Source organism: Pseudochaenichthys georgianus, chromosome 18 (assembly GCF_902827115.2).
Source record: "Pseudochaenichthys georgianus chromosome 18, fPseGeo1.2, whole genome shotgun sequence".
In the NCBI taxonomy this organism is placed as follows: Eukaryota; Metazoa; Chordata; class Actinopteri; order Perciformes; family Channichthyidae; genus Pseudochaenichthys; species Pseudochaenichthys georgianus.
Window position 1 is genome coordinate 14,531,092 of NC_047520.1, and position 15,814 is coordinate 14,546,905.

The window sequence follows — 15,814 nt, forward strand, 5'->3', positions numbered from 1 at the left end:
GTAGGTGCGGTCTTTGAGGTATGAGGTGAGGAGGGAAAGTGCAGAGCCTGAAACTCCAAGTTCTTGGAGAGTGCGAAGGAGGATCTGATGGTTCACCGTGTCGAATGCAGCAGACAGGTCCAACAGGATGATGACAGAGGAGAGGGAGGCTGCTTTAGCAGTGTGCAGTTCCTCAGTGACAGCAAGGAGGGCAGTTTCTGTGGAGTGACCTGCCTTGAAACCAGACTGGTGCGGATCCAGAAGGTTGTTCTGATGGAGATAGCAGGAGAGTTGTTTAAAGACAGCGCGTTCAAGTGTTTTAGACAGGAACGGGAGGAGAGAGACAGGCCTGTAGTTTATAACATCAGACGGGTTGAGAGTGGGTTTCTTTAGGAGAGGGTTTACTCTTGCCTCCTTGAGACTGTTTGGAAAGTGACCAGAAGTTAGAGAAGTGTTGATGAAATGGGTGAGAAACGGTAGAATATCAGGAGCGATAGTCTGAAGGAGGTTAGAAGGGATAGGGTCCAGAGGACAGGTGGAAATAGAACCACTTAAACACAGACAGTGGCAGAACTTCAGTGTTAGTATTATTATCTCAGTGCTGCGTTTGACACTGTTGACCACAACATATTACTCTACCGACTAGAAAACTGGGTGGGACTTTCGGAAACAGTTCTAAATTGGTTTGAATCCTACTTAAAGGACAGAAAAAACTTTGTTTCTATAGGTAAATACCATAGGTGGCGTGTGAGGCTCAGGTTTGGGAAGGCTACATAACTTTTTTTACCTGACGCTGCCCGCCTCTGGCGTCTATAGAAAAGAGATCAACTCAGTGAAAGCACCGCCTGCTGACCAATCAAAGCTCAGTGTGCGGAGTTTAAATATATCAAGTCATATTACAGGAAGGAAATAGCCTACAGTTTAAACTGCCGTATGCAGAGAAGACGCAGACGTGTCGCACTTATCATTCATATCACATTCAATCAGATCATCGATCATATAATATCATAATATATCATATATGTCCTTATCTGAGTCAGCTTCTACAGCCGTATCTGGCCGTGCAACACTTGGTTACATTGTCACATATAGATACTGTATGCAGACGTATTATTTTAAGCAACACATTAAGTTGACGAAACACTCAACTCAAATGTAATTAAAGTCAGATCCCCTCGTGTCTTAGATGGGGGAGTGATATCATAAAACTGTTACGCTTTCAAACATTCTGTAGTTTATTTATTTTTTAACCAGTTGTTGTGTATTCACCTTGCAGGTGCAACTATGTGGCTTGTATCCTGGATTATATGTGTAAATCATGGATGTTTAAAGTTCATATTTGTCTAATATTAGTTTACTTTTCATTAATTAAGTATGACACTGCGCTGTCAGTACACTGTTTGTGATTGGTCAAATGTTGCCAACCCCGCCCCTTTCCCGCCCCTGGTAAATACACATCTGAGTTGACAAATATGACGTGGGGTACCTCAAGGCTCCATCTTGGGGCCTCTTCTCTTTAACATCTACATGCCAGGGTTTCCGTTAGCCGGTAATTACCGGTTTTTAGCTGGTAACATTTATAAAAAAACGGTAAATTCAAAACCTGACGGTCAAAATGTCTGGTAATAATTAGGGAGGCTCCGATCGATCGGCCGCCGGTCATTATCGGCCGATATTCACTCTTAATAGTTTGATCGGTGCTCTCTATAAAGGCCGATCAGGAGAGCTGGATCTGAGCGATATGGACATAAACGCGAGTGAAGTGTAACCGGAGCGAGAGAGAGATCAGATCAGCTGCTGAGTCTGACCGAGACACGCAGCTCTGCAGGATCACCTGAAGCCCCGCCCTCTGTTTAGCGAGCTGCAGGAGAAACTGACGTGCTGTCAGGAGAGAGAGAGGGAGGGAGAGGATCCGTTTCTCCCGTGTTATTATTCAAAGTTGATGTAAACTTCTGAATAATGTACGTTATCTACTACAAGTAGTTTGTTTGAATGTAATAATTATGTTGTTTGTTGTTTGTGGAATCATTTATTGAAAAATGAATCTGAATTTTTCAATCTGTTACGATTATAAACTGAAGCAATATAAAAATGAGCCCGTGAACTGAGTTTTAAACTGAAGCATATCTGCTCATAGTCCGGTAATTACCTGCTAACGGAAACTCTGCTACACAACTATTATTATTATTGAAATATGACCGGTAAGTTTCAAATTAGTCCGGTAAAATAAATTCTGCCCGGACATTTGACCGGCGAGAAAAAATCCTAGCGGAAACCCTGCTACATGCTACCACTGGCTCAGATAATGAAAAACAATGATGACACACAAATGTACGTAACAATTTCACCAGGAGACTATGCTCCAATTCAAACACTGAGTAAGTGCATTGAACAAATCAATGACTGGATGTGTCAGAACTTTCTCCAATTAAACAAAGATAAAACTGAGGTAATGGTTTTTGGAGCCAAGGCAGAACGTATAAAAGTTAGCGCTGAGCTTCAGTGTGCAATGTTCAAAACAACAGATAAAGCCAGAAATCTAGGTGTAGTCATGGACTCTGACCTGAGTTTCAACAGTCACATTAAAACAGTTACTAAATCAGCCTACTATCACCTAAAGAATATATCTAGGATTAAAAGACTAATGTCACAGTAGGATTTGGAAAAACTTGTCCATGCCTTTATCTTCAGTAGACTCGACTACTGCAATGGTGTCTTCACAGGTCACACTAAAAAATCTATTAGAAAGCTGCAGATAATTCAGAACGCTGCTGCTCGAGTCCTCACTAACACTAAGAAAGTGGATCACATCACTCCTGTTCTGAGGTCTTTACACTGGCTTCCTGTGTGTCAAAGAATAGATTTCAAAATACTGCTGCTGGTTTATAAAGCTTTGAATGGTTTAGGCCCAAAATACATTTCTGACCTACTGCTAAATTATGAACCATCCAGATCTCTCAGGTCTTCAGGGACTGGTCAGCTTTCTGTCCCCAGAGTCAGAACTAAACATGGAAAAGCAGCGTTTAGTTATTATGCTCCAAATATCTGGAACAAACTCCCAGAAACCTGCAGGTCCGCTGCAACTCTGACTACTTTTAAATCCAGACTAAAGACTTTTCACATCTTAAACTGCACTGTAACTTTTATCCATGTATTTTTTCTTTTAATGTTTATTTTATTAGCTTTTCTTTTTAATGACTGATTTTAAATGCCATTTTTTTAATGTCTTTCATTTTTTGTAAAGCACTTTGAATTGCCTTGTGTTGAAAGGTGCTATATAAATAAACTTGCCTTGCCTTACAATGGATGTTCCTAAAACAACACATTTAACATCATCATCATGCTGCTGCTGCTGCTAGTGCTTTGACTCATTGTGCTGTCAGTTGACAATCATTGATAGGCACTTGTGGGTCTCCTGTCCTTTCTGAAAATCATAAAGATTACATTAGTACTTTAGATTATTTGTGTCCTCAATTACCATGGGATTACTGAAACCACCATGAATTAAAGAAATGGTAGAAATGTATCTAATCTGAATTTTTAAACCTTCCTTCCCATCCCCTCCCTCTAAATATATCAATACACTTTAGGATGTGATGCTCCTTACTACCATACAGGTTTAAGAAGATAATATTTGTTTTAAAGAATTCAAAGCATTAAACAACAGGCTCTTTAACCAAGGCAACGTTAGCCTAACATGTATATGTTAACTGGTAAAATAGCTGTTCACACTGTCTATTTTCTACTTTTTTAAATGCTATTTTATTTCTATTTAAGATGTTTACATTTTTGATTGTTTAATTCTAGTCTTTTAACTGTCTAATGTACAATGCCTTGTCTTTTGCTGCTGCAGCGTAAACATTTCCTCAGTTGGTATCAATAAAGTACTTCTTATTTTATCTTAATCCTCAAATATTAGCAAATGTTACTTTAAAAAAAAAAAAAAAAACATTGATGAAACTACATACACATATCAATATGTTGTACAAATATTGCAAATCAAAACCTTTATTGACCACTAATTACCAAAAATTGCATTTCTATCCTGGTATTATTGCATTCAAATCTTGATTCAAATGGCCCGCCACGAACTTCCGGGGAACTATTGAGTCTCCCTGAACCACGTGACGATCAAGCTTTTTTGGACTTCCGTTGTCGCAACTCTTCTATCTATATGGCGCTGGGTAATGTGTTTGTTCATTAACATTGAATCCGTATCTGGTAATAATCAAAATGTAGATAAAATAAATGTTTACTTTGATTTGTTCTTAGAAAAAAGTGTATAACATTCACAATTTAATTTTTTCGTCTGTATATGAATGAATGGATTTATCACAACATTTAAAAATGCCAACACATTTATTTTTATACATTTTTATAAATATTCTTACTGGCAGAAGCAGGACATACAAACTTTGACTGAAAGTTGAATTTGTATAAGTCTAAAATAATGTCACTGTTATGTTTACCAATGAGTGTAGATCTGATTAAGAATCCTAGTTGAATTATGAATAAGAAGGAAAAAAAAAGTTTTGGGAAGTGTTGAAGAACATGCTTAAAATAATTTAATAAAACACATTCATACAAAACACAACCTCGCTGTTAATCTCACTCTTTCAGAAGTCACTATCATCATCATACTCTATCAAAATGTCATATTTTTTCTTCTCTTCCTCCTGCTTCTCTTCATCATCAGTGTCATCTTCTTTCTCAGTTTCTATTTTCTGGTGAAACTCCTGGTATATCCCACTCAGAGCTTTCGCTGCTTCCAGAGACACTTTCAGATTTCCTATCATCTCTTTGTCTTCATCCAGACTCACAACTGCAGGAAAAAGAAGCACAGAGACAGACAGACTGTAAGAGAAGTGTATGCTCTGTTATTCTATACAATTCTATGCAGCCTGCTCTCAACACAATCGACTTGTTTTGAAGGTTTGAGTATCAAAATATAATACAAATACATTGCTTACCTTCAATTTCTTGTTCGTTTACATCATTTCCAGTAAGGAGCAGCTCCTTTAGGTCCAGGAAAGCATGTCCGACGTCCACACACTCGTCTTCATCATCCATCGGCTCACTGACTACTGTGAACTTTAACCTAGTCAAGACAGACAAACAAACTTACATGTTGGTCTTTGGATCGAGAAATTCCATAAAATAGAGACAAAAACATATGAATTTACTCTGAATTGAAGGTTCAAACGCAAACAAAAATGATGACACTACCTGCCCTGGTTGGGGTCAGTGCCCTCCAACATGGTGTAGAGATACTGCCTGAGTGGAGCTGACTGTGAACCATCCACATAAATCACTAAGAGAGAAAGAGAGAGATTTAAGGGTTATAAAATAATGAAATCATTCTAGAAACAAACACACAAAGCTTTCCTGCTCTGACCTCGTGTGAAGTTGTAGTGAACCTCCTCTCCCTTTCTGGGTTTGCGGAGGGACATGGGTGTTTCTGTCGTCTCCATGGGGACGCCCAGCAGGCGGTACTCCACATAAACGCGCTGCACTGACTTGTCCTTCACCACGTGTGAGGACGGCTCAAACGACAGGGACAGAATCTCCACTCTCAGCTTGTCTCCCTGAAGCAAAAAACACACAGTCAGCTATTTATATCCCAACATCTGAGCAGCATATTTAACTCATACTAGATCCAGGGATGTAGAAATGATAATAAGAGCACAGTGATGCTGAAATCTTCCTTCTCTTTTGTCCGTACCTTCCTAATGTGTCTTTGTGGTGGAATGATGATAATGTCGCTTGTTGAGGAGCTTGACTCCGAAGAATCTGGGGCTTCACTGTCTCCTTTAGCAGCTGTTCAGGCACACAAGATGAGAAAGAACTGAATTAATTTAATTGTTTTATGTATATGTTTTGAAGTAAAATGGGTTATATTATAATTATTCTTTTAATATTCAAACAGTGGCAGCGTGAGGCTCCAAATTATTAAAAAAAAGCACCTATTGTGTGAATTAGAATAGTTACCACTCTCACTCCTCTCCTCTTCCTTCTCCTCTTCATCCATGGACACATGATCCACAGAGAGAAGGTCCTGAAAGAAGACAATTCACATGATCCCATATTACTCTTGTGTCTCCTTAGATCTGTTTATTGTGAAAATGACTGCAGCATATGTTTTACGGACTTTTGGAGACAATTATCTCTTACCTGAGTCCTGGAATCACTGGCAGAGCTTTTCTTCGATGGTGTGGTGGGGGAAGATCTTAAGTAGGATTATAATACAATACAATTAGATCGGTTGAAATGCTTAGTTATAGTTGGCTTGACAATGCTCCCGTTTCCTTTTTGTCTTCCCGCACAAATCAAGCTTTACAATAACTAAATATTGGAGTGAATATTTTAGAAGAAACATACTTCCTTGTTGCCAAAAGGGAGGGCGTAGTCGGGCGTGGCTCAGGCGTCAGATGCGGTGTGTCGTGGTAAAGGTCAGGTGACCTCTTGGTGGATCTCTTTCTGCCTGTGTCCAGTGGTTTCACAGAGATTGGATGCTGTCGCCGTATACTCTGTGAGCTTTTCTGTTTCACGGGTGGAGGGCGAGCCTGTAAACAGACAAATACACCAGTAAGAATAATAGTTTATGCTTGAATTATCATGAAGACACACAGGTTTTTCTAGTGCATAAACCTTACCAAAGCTTTAGGCTCTTTTTGCACTGCTTTAGTGTCCCCTTCCTCGACTAGCTGATTCTGTGGGAAAGCCAGAGAAGAACATTAAGCTATAGGACAGGAATATGTCTTTTGAAACATCATTTATTTTATATTTGGGGCCACAATATATCAAAAATAAATAGTTACACAGCGATCCGATTCAAGATTATAGTAATACATTAACAAGAAAAATACTGGATATTCTTTGAGATAAAAGTGGTAAATCTATGAGCGGAGACTCACATATTCCTAAGGAAAGAATCATAACATTTGCATTGGTTTGATCAACATCATCACACCGTGGCCATATCATTCATTTGCTGTTTGTAAGATTTATTTTGAATAGGTCCAATGTTCAGTTTTGTCCTTTAAAGTGAAAATACTTAATGTAATATTAAGTTTTCTTGATCAAAACACGTGTTTCCTTATTTCCAAGTTGAATTTGATTGTGAGAATATAATTGGATCCACTGCAGGTATAATACACAACAAGTAGTTGAGGTTTTATGTGGTTAATAATTCCCCAAACGTTTGTCAAACTAGATGAAATCTCACCTTCACTCTGGGCTTGGCCACAGGCCTCTCTGATGCTTCAGCCTCCTCTCTGCCCCTCTCCTCCCTCTCAGTGCTCTCCATTGCTCTGTCCTGTCTGCTCAGCACAGTGTCTGCAGATGGTTGGTAGGGGAACTTCCATTTGATCAAGACCCTGACCATCCCCCGAGGTCCACCTGCTGGATCCCTCAGAACAAAGTCACCTGGAAAGACAAAAATAAAACATGTAAAAACATGTTTAAACTGCTGATTAGGTAGCTTTGGTTTTCAAATGTGATGTATGTGAAAATAACACGTTGGCTTCACCTGTTTCGAAATCAATGCAGATGAATAATGCATCTTTTTTTTTTAACTTATTCTCTCTCTCTTACCTCTGATCTCCCTGCCTGTACCGAGGGTTCGCAGTGGTATGGGGGTCTTGGCCAGGTAGGCAGGGGGTATCTGGTCATCGCTGTCATCAAACACATACAACCACAAACTGCTGGACCTGGAAAGAAGAGGAGTGAAGTTGTCAATCATTTGCAAAGATAAGTATTCTCTATAGCAGCATCTTGAAACGGATAGTAAATTGAGAAAATCTTTATTCAAGTTATTTAGGATATTATGAATTTGACACAAGACTAAAGATTTAACTTATTTGGTAACAATCAACAAATGAAAATAACCCCAACAGAGAAGGCTGAGTAATAACAAGTAATTGCCCTCTTTGATATTATTTGTCTGAATTCCCAGCATATTCATTATTCTATTTCCAGACCATCATACCTCAGGTAGTGCAGCACATCAGCTGATACTGCCAGTGGGTAGCTGGTGGAGTCGCTGAACACCGGGTCAGAGGAGGAGCGGACTGTTGGAGAGACGTGAGGCGGCAGGTCGTAGAACCTATACGTCAGGTAGGCATCAGGGAGGAGACCAGGCCAGCGGGAGTTAAGGCCCACACAGCGATCCACGACAACCACCAACTCATTGGGGATACCTCCACCGTAGTCATATAACTCCTGCAAACAGCATGGAAAGGACACTTAGTCCACAGAACTCACTGTGAATAGTTTTCTTTAAAAAAAAATTATTCACAGGTCTGGAGAAAGGTCCCCCTATTTTACCTGATGACCAGCATCCTGCCAGCCCAGAGAGACGAGCCCCGGACCCCTCTGTGCCGTGGTCCTCCTGTCAGAGGCTCTCTCAGGCTCTGCAGGATCAAACAGGCGCACCCAGAAATCCACAACACCAAAAAACGCACCATCGGAGTCTTGGAGGAAGACAGGCATACTTTTAGAAATGTAGCAGATCCAATTATCCAATTATTCGAAACACACATGGTGGATTATGTAATAAATATAACTTTACGACACAATTCCAGGTCATTTATCTATTAAGGTTCAGAATATCAATGCATGTTAACAAACTGTGTGCAGTGAATGCATCATATCCAGGATTATTGTTTATAATTACTCATTATTAATAACCTGGCCAGTTTGTCTGGTGTCATCTTTAGTTAGCATGATTAAAACCCCTTACTTAATTAACATGTTTTATGTATGGAAGAAGGCCAATCAGGATGCATGTATGAATTCATATGTATAAATGGATTTTCTTATTTATTTGAATCAATAGATGTATAAAATACACCTTGATATAAATAATTGCAAAGACAAGTTACATATATTACACCTTTATGGTTAACCTTTTTTTCTTTCTAAATAAAACTATGTGTTATACATATCAAAAACAGTATATTACTTTTTCTTCATACCACATTACTCACCTGTGATATTGACACGTCCAACAATGCACTCCCCTCTTCTTTCCATGGCAGCCATGAGGGACATCTGCCCGCTTCCATGTGTCACAAACCGGACACCTCCTAGCCCCTGGTGGAGCTCCACTCTGACCCTCGACCCCTGACCCCCCAGCCTGCCCAGATCTTGGGCTGTCAGAGCGTAGCGGGACGTGAAGCCGTACTCGGGCTGGCAGCCTGACACCAGAGGGGTGGAGTGCACCTCGAAGTCCAACAGGCTGTAGGTGCAGAAGGTCACGATGTCTTCCCCGCAGACGCTGCCGAGGGTACGAAGCCCTGCTGGGGTGAAGGTGGCGGCCTGGAGGAGCAAACAACAGATCTCAGCTTCTTGGGAAACTTGCACCGTATTATTTTGAAAAAACACAAATTAAATTGTATACAATGTCTGTTTTCTTTGTTACCTTCAGGTGTATCTCCAACAGTGACTCCCCAGGCATCATCTGAGAATGAGACAGGTCTTCATCAATGGGCTGTACCAACTCCTGGTTTCCGGCTGGCCAGGTGTACTGTAGTGGTACGGTCCGTTTGTAGTTTCTGGGGCTGTATGCTAACTCTTTCAACTGAGCTTTAATGTATAAAGAAAGAGAAAAGGTTTAGATTCTGATGTTAACTAAACACTTGTTCTGCTAACACCTTTGCCTGCCATCAATCAGTGATAGACAGCACAGAAGTAACTCATTAGGAAATAATTTGGGTCAATTAGCCACTGGTGTTACCACTGAAATAAGTGTTGTTGCTCACACCTTGTAAAGCGTTGATCTGAAGAGCTTTTTTGGATAAAAGCTTGTTTTTCTCTGTCATCCTCCTCCTCATCTCCTCCCTCTCATTCCCCAGCTTCTGGATAACTGTTTTCAGCTCTTCCTTGGGGAGGAAGCAACGTTTGATGAAAGAGAAGTTTAGTTTAAATTTGAAGAGAAAGAATGTTGAGAAAATTACAACATGCTACCATTTTCTTTTCAACATGTATGTGACAGTTGTGTTAGGTGTGTGTACCTGCAGGTCTTTACTGATGTGGTGCTCCAGCAGGAGAAGGTTCCGGGTTTTCTGTAACTCCAGCACAGTCTCAGCATGTACAGCCTGGATGTTCGCCAGCTCACGAGGCGAATCCTCCACCTGCCCATCAGCCCAGAGGAAATCTAGCCCCGCCCTGCTCTCCTGCTGCATCCTGAATGCCTGCAATTGGAAGGAAAGAATGCATCAAGGTTTAAAAGCGATTTATTTTGTCTTTTAAAGCAGAGGTAGAAAAGTGTGTCACACCTTGATCTGTAAAAGAGTGTCACTGAGATCCTCAACACTCATGTCAAACACCTGCAAGAGAGAAAGGAGATGAAAAGTGAGTCAGAGTACGCCACAGTGAGATGCACGTTTTTGTTAAAATACATTTAAAATGCTTTAGCTCAGTATTGTCATTGTATGCTACTCTATACTTTTTAAATCGATCAAATTGATTTGGCAGTTGTAGTTACTAGTTGATTTGCACAGCTAAATTATCCATACAAATGATAAAATAACTTATAAATTACAATATAATATTACATGCACGCCAACAAGATATAAAGTAATTCATATGAGTTACAATTGATAATGAGATTCAGAAATGTGTACGTTAAGCACATATCGATGTAAATACTAATGTACTTTTACTTTAGAATATTTGAATGCAGGACTTTTAATTGTAGTAGTCTACAAAATTATTACTTACTAATGATACTAATAATGATTTCAGTTACTTTTGAATTGTCTGAGTTCTTCTTCACTGAAGATATGAACTTAAAACAGGATACAACAGAAAAACAAGGGACTAATGTGGGGACAGTAATACTCAGGGGCGGTTCTAGGGGGGCCAGTGCCCCCTAACACTGACCTCTGACCCCCCTGTGGCCCCCCTAAAAATGAAAAGTGAAAAAAGTGAAAAAAATGAAAAATTTATGATTTATTACACGATTTATTGAATGACGGAATAGACGGAACTAACGTTATTCGTCATTCTAGTCCGACCCATTAGAGCGGTGCACTCAGGACCCATTAGAGCCGTGCACTCACTTTCACTGTCCGTCTGAAGCTGATTCAGACTGATTGAAACCTACGTTTCGAGAGACTACCACGATAATTGAAGGTGATTTAAACTATTGTATCCGTGTAATTGTAGATGTAAAGTAGAGATGTAACTGTTCATTGCCTTTATTTTTATATAAATATGATATGGTGTTAGTGCAAAAATTGTACTATAACTTAAGCTGAAGCTAACAGTAATAACTATAAGATATATCTGAAATAAATAAGTGTACTGAAACAAATACCAATAACTGTATTGCATTGTTTTCTTATGTGCAATTACTTCATACTGTCTAGTTCTCTTTTTCGTCCTGCATTTATTGTGCCCCCCTCAGAAAATAACTGGCCCCCCCAGTCAAATTGGTCTAGAACCGCCACTGGTAATTCTCCTCTCTTCTGACCTTGCTGACAGAGTCCAGTTTGTCCTGCAGAACAGAAATCTGCTCCCTGTACAGGAGAACCTCTTGTTCCAGAGGCTCATCTTTATCGCTCGTCCCAGAGGTCTCTAAATGAAACAACACAGGACACAAAAAACAAATCATTTAAATCAGATGAAAAGCTTCCTTCTTAACTCCAAACTCATTTCTTCTTGTAGTCAATCTGCAGCCGCTCTGTAATGCTCCCACCTCTCTCTCGCTCCCTCCTCTCCTCTAATATCTCCTTCTCTCGCCTCAGTTTGTCCTTCTCCAGCTCCAGCCTGCTTCTCTCCCCCCTCTCCTCCCGCAGCTGTTCCTCCAGTCTCTGGATGTCCATGCTCCCGATGTTTTCTCTCCGTTCCTCCCTCCTCTGGTTCACCTCTCTATGTTGTTCCACCGTACCATCGTGGTGGCTTTGCTCAGATAAAGTACTAGGATGGAAAAGGATAAAGATGAACACACAAGGAGAAAAAACAAATGACTTTCAGAAGTCATTGTTCTAAAAACTGAACAGCTTTTCAATTTTTTATTTTAGATTTTTCTTCATATGTTTTTCGATTTTTGGCTGATTTTGACTATGCTTATGTCGTGCACCAATACACCGAGAGCAAATCCCTTGTATGTAAACACCTGGTATTACCCTGTACAAATAACTAAGGTAAAGTAAATAAAATCAGGTCAAAGAAGACATATAGGTTATATAATTGATGTAAACCTTATCTCAAGTCAATTTGTTGCTAATCTTGAAACTGTCACATCTAAATTAATTTACATTACATCTTAATTACCATAAAGCCTCACACATCAACTCCCCTAGTATTTTTTTAAATATTGATTTTCAGGTCATATAACCTCTCACCTATCTAGTAGAGTGTCATAGTTTTCCTTTATTAGATCCCGCTCTCCCTCCAGGTCTGAAATCTGCTCCTGTAGCTGAAACACAAAGTAGAGAATATATTATTTGAAAGCTGATATTCCGTGACATTGTTTTTATTTATACATGCAGGTACAGATGCGGTACCTTGTCCACGGTATGAAGAGACAGGCTGGTGGTGCCGAGTTGTCCCTCCAGCTGCAGGACTCTCTGTCTCTCCTGCTTCAGCTGCTCAGTCAGCTGCTCCACCTTCACCAGCAGAGCGCCCTGACTCTCCCCCAGCGACCTCTGAGTCTGGGGGGAACACAGGGCAAAGTTCATATGAGAAGAATCAGACTATTGCTTTTATAAAACTATTTGTGTAAAGGAGCACTCACCTCCTCCAGCTGGCTCTCATATTCCTGGAAGGAAAGAAGAAATACATATTTACATGTTAGTCCTTTTGGCACCAATTTATACAGATTTTATAAGCCTGATCCAAATGGTTTTATGGTGGTCTAAAAGCATTTATATTTTCTTCCAGGTGTAATTTATAGAAAATAATGGGACCCTCTAACCTCTTGCAGGTCGTTGAACTTCTCCTGCGTGACTCTTAGGGCGGTGCTCTTGTCAGAAAGCTGCTTTTGTAGACGGATCTGATCCACATTATCTCTTATAGTTATTCTGAAAAAGAGATAACAATAGGACTTAATGGTTTAGTTGACATGGTTGTTGTACAAGCAGAACAAGTGGCTAGCGTTGTGAAGAGCAACTTGAACAGCAGTAGGATTCTAGTTGTATGTCTGCTGTTTCCACCTGTGTCTGTCAGCCTGTTTCTTCCTCATGTCCCTCACAGTGTCCTCTATCTCCCTCTCTTTGTCCCTCAGAGTGTCTCTGAGCGCCTGGGCAGTGAGCTCCAGCTCTGCCGCCCTCACCTGCTCCGTCACACTGCACCTGCTGGGAGGGTGGAGTCATGAGGGTGAGTAGAATGATAGGGGGACGATGACTTAATCAGAGGTTCGAAAACATCAGTACTCACAATCTCTCCATCTCTGCCCGGGTGTCTTCCAGCGAGGGGCCGTAGCGGGCCGGGGCGGTCTGTGCTGCCCTCCTGACTCCACCCTCTATCTCCATCAGTGTACATGACAACAAGAGGCAGAGAGGGATGAGGTTTAGAGATGTAAGAGGAAGCAGTACTCACCCTGGTCTACATTCACGTGCAACACACACACCTTTGCTGTACTTGTATGGCGTGCGTCCCCCGAGGTCCATGATGTGCTGCTTGGCCAGGCTCAGCTTGTTCTGCAGAACTCCTTTCTGGCTCTCCAGCATGGCCACTCGGGCCTCCAGCTCCTGTATGGTCTCCTCCATGTCCTTCTCCTTCACACCAGTGGACCCGGGACGGGCCTGACGGAGACGTGTCAGTCTGGTGGACATCCTGAGGGAGGATGTTTAATCAGCCATATTAGGGGACTTGTCTTATGTTCATTTGAATCACGTCCTAGGGCTGCAACACCACATTGATCAATTCTGCCAAAATGTCTGCTGCTCTGTACATTCATTATTATATATGTTCATTTTCCTTTCACCTGCGCAGCCTCTGCTCCTGTGTTCGGGTGTGTTGTCTGAGCACGCTGTTTTCCTCCTGCAGTCTGAGACACAGGTCCTCCAGGTGCTCTCTGGGAAACCGAAACAGGCGCTGAGGGTCGGCTGAAGAGAGAGGCAGCCACAAATATATTAAAACCATTTATTTTCTTGTGATGCCGCACTTATAAGATAAAATGAAGTGAAGGTATTTTGCATAAGTGTGGGGAAAATAGTTAAAATATTAATAAATAGTAATGCTGTATACAAGAAATGAAAACGTATCTTTCCTTTTGATTTACCCTTTCCAATTGTACTATAAAAGGAAAACAACATCTGAGAGGACGAGGTTTGTAAATTATTTGACCTTTTGTCTTCGTGACATGATGCTTCTTCCATGTCTTCACATCACGTAGTGTATCTGGGGGAAACATTTGGATTTTAACAAGACTGTATATACTTTTAAATTGACATTGGATGTTAGTTTATCATATTAACATAATAATATACAAACCTGGGACAGTTGGCATCAGTCCCCCCCTCATCAGTCCTACATCCCTGACTGGGAGATCCGTGGCTGTTTCATCCATCACTGTCGACATCACACCTCTCCACTCAGACACAAAGAAAGCTCCTGTCTTTGAAATGTCACAACAACAAACTTGTTATATTGATATCCAGGTGAATTAACAAACTGGGGTTGATTAAAACATATATATATATATATTGGGTTGTAACTGCAGCAAAACAGAGAAACCTATAGTGTAATTCAAGGTAGTGCCTTTAGAGCTTTAAAACCATTATTCCCTTGTTTACCTAGCACAGTGGGGCTAGACAAGATCCAGGCAAGAGCTTTACGATACACACAGAGATATCGTTTTAACCCAGTGAATGGAAAAAGGTAGGAATAGAAGGTCTCCCCAGAGAGGACTTCATCGCCAACAGTTATAGCATCACTTTCAATGTTATAAGCCAAATGAAGCGATTCCTTCATGCATTTGCTGTTTAAAGGTCTGCATTGCTCCACATTGAGATCTTACAGGTAGTTTGTATTCCCTCCTCCACACATCCACATTAAAAACTATAACAACAACATACTGGACTTACCCTCTTCTGCTGGTCATCAAAGAGGTGTTACATCTGGTGAAGAAACGTGTAGTGTTCCTGCTTTACTCTGGTGTTTGTGTAGGCTCTCTACATGTCTCCGCCCTGTGCTTGAATGATTTGAGTTTTAATCCATCTTCATCCCTTCCTCCTTACCCAACCCCCGTTTAGCTCTTTCTTCACAGATATACAGATTTCCTTACCTCTACATTCTTTCAGGAATTCACAAGGTTGAGACTAAGAACTTACAATCACTGAGTGTGCATGCATTTAGTTCAGTGACATACCTGTGAGTGTACAGTACTCTAAACGTGTATAATACCTCCACGCAACTCAAGGCTGAAGTGTGCCTCAGCGCACCATCTGCCTCCAGGCTAATCCCATCTCTGTGCTAATCTGATTAGCAACGGTCTTTCTTAAACGTGGTCTGAAGTCAGTTTGTGGTTAGCCCTAATTAACTGAGGAAGGTTATTATTGTAGTGAGGCAGGTCTAAGATCTGTGTGTGAGCTACTTATTAAAGGGAAAAGAAAAGGAAGGAAGGAGTGGTATAAATATGCACTTTATGGTATCGCCAACAAGATTGGTGTACAATTTACACAATTTCACAAACCATAAATAGATTTTTAAATGTTTAAATAGGTAGACAGAAATAAAAAAATTAAATACAGATAAAAAACTCTTTATCATGTTCGTTTGAATTAACATAAAGCCCATGTCTTTTTTTCAGTACAATACCATCCGTCTACACTTCAAATCCCCACCTGTAAATGTATCATATTTCTTGGGAAAAGTGCTCCGTCAA

The 15,814-nt window shown here is 40.6% G+C and overlaps 1 protein-coding gene across 1 annotated transcript; it reads right to left on the reverse strand.

Moving 5' to 3' along the window:
- Positions 1–4,394: 4,394 nt before the first annotated feature.
- On the reverse strand, positions 4,395–14,509 carry rpgrip1 (RPGR interacting protein 1). The gene is made up of 30 exons (XM_034106372.1): positions 14,422–14,509; positions 14,275–14,328; positions 13,913–14,033; positions 13,556–13,761; positions 13,363–13,465; positions 13,140–13,280; positions 12,902–13,007; positions 12,722–12,745; positions 12,492–12,638; positions 12,330–12,403; positions 11,662–11,901; positions 11,456–11,543; positions 10,257–10,307; positions 9,993–10,172; positions 9,743–9,860; positions 9,401–9,564; positions 8,967–9,297; positions 8,305–8,450; positions 7,967–8,199; positions 7,573–7,688; positions 7,211–7,404; positions 6,633–6,689; positions 6,358–6,542; positions 6,151–6,205; positions 5,968–6,034; positions 5,702–5,796; positions 5,375–5,564; positions 5,206–5,290; positions 4,950–5,077; positions 4,395–4,801 (listed from the first exon to the last, which is right to left on the reverse strand). The coding sequence occupies exons 1-30, from the start codon at positions 14,507–14,509 to the stop codon at positions 4,596–4,598; spliced, it is 3,993 nt and encodes a 1,330-aa protein (XP_033962263.1). The 3' UTR covers positions 4,395–4,595.
- Positions 14,510–15,814: the final 1,305 nt, after the last annotated feature.

Bases quoted from the DNA above. Each gene is read 5' to 3' on its own strand.
- rpgrip1 (XM_034106372.1), bottom strand. From the start codon at position 14,509: ATGTCGACAGTGATGGATGAAACAGCCACGGATCTCCCAGTCAGGGAT. The intron at 13,762-13,912 runs GTGAAAGGAAAA...ATCCTCCCTCAG, and splicing joins CAGGAGCAGAGGCTGCGCAG to GATGTCCACCAGACTGACAC. The intron at 12,639-12,721 runs GTGAGTGCTCCT...TGTTCCCCCCAG, and splicing joins ATGAGAGCCAGCTGGAGGAG to ACTCAGAGGTCGCTGGGGGA.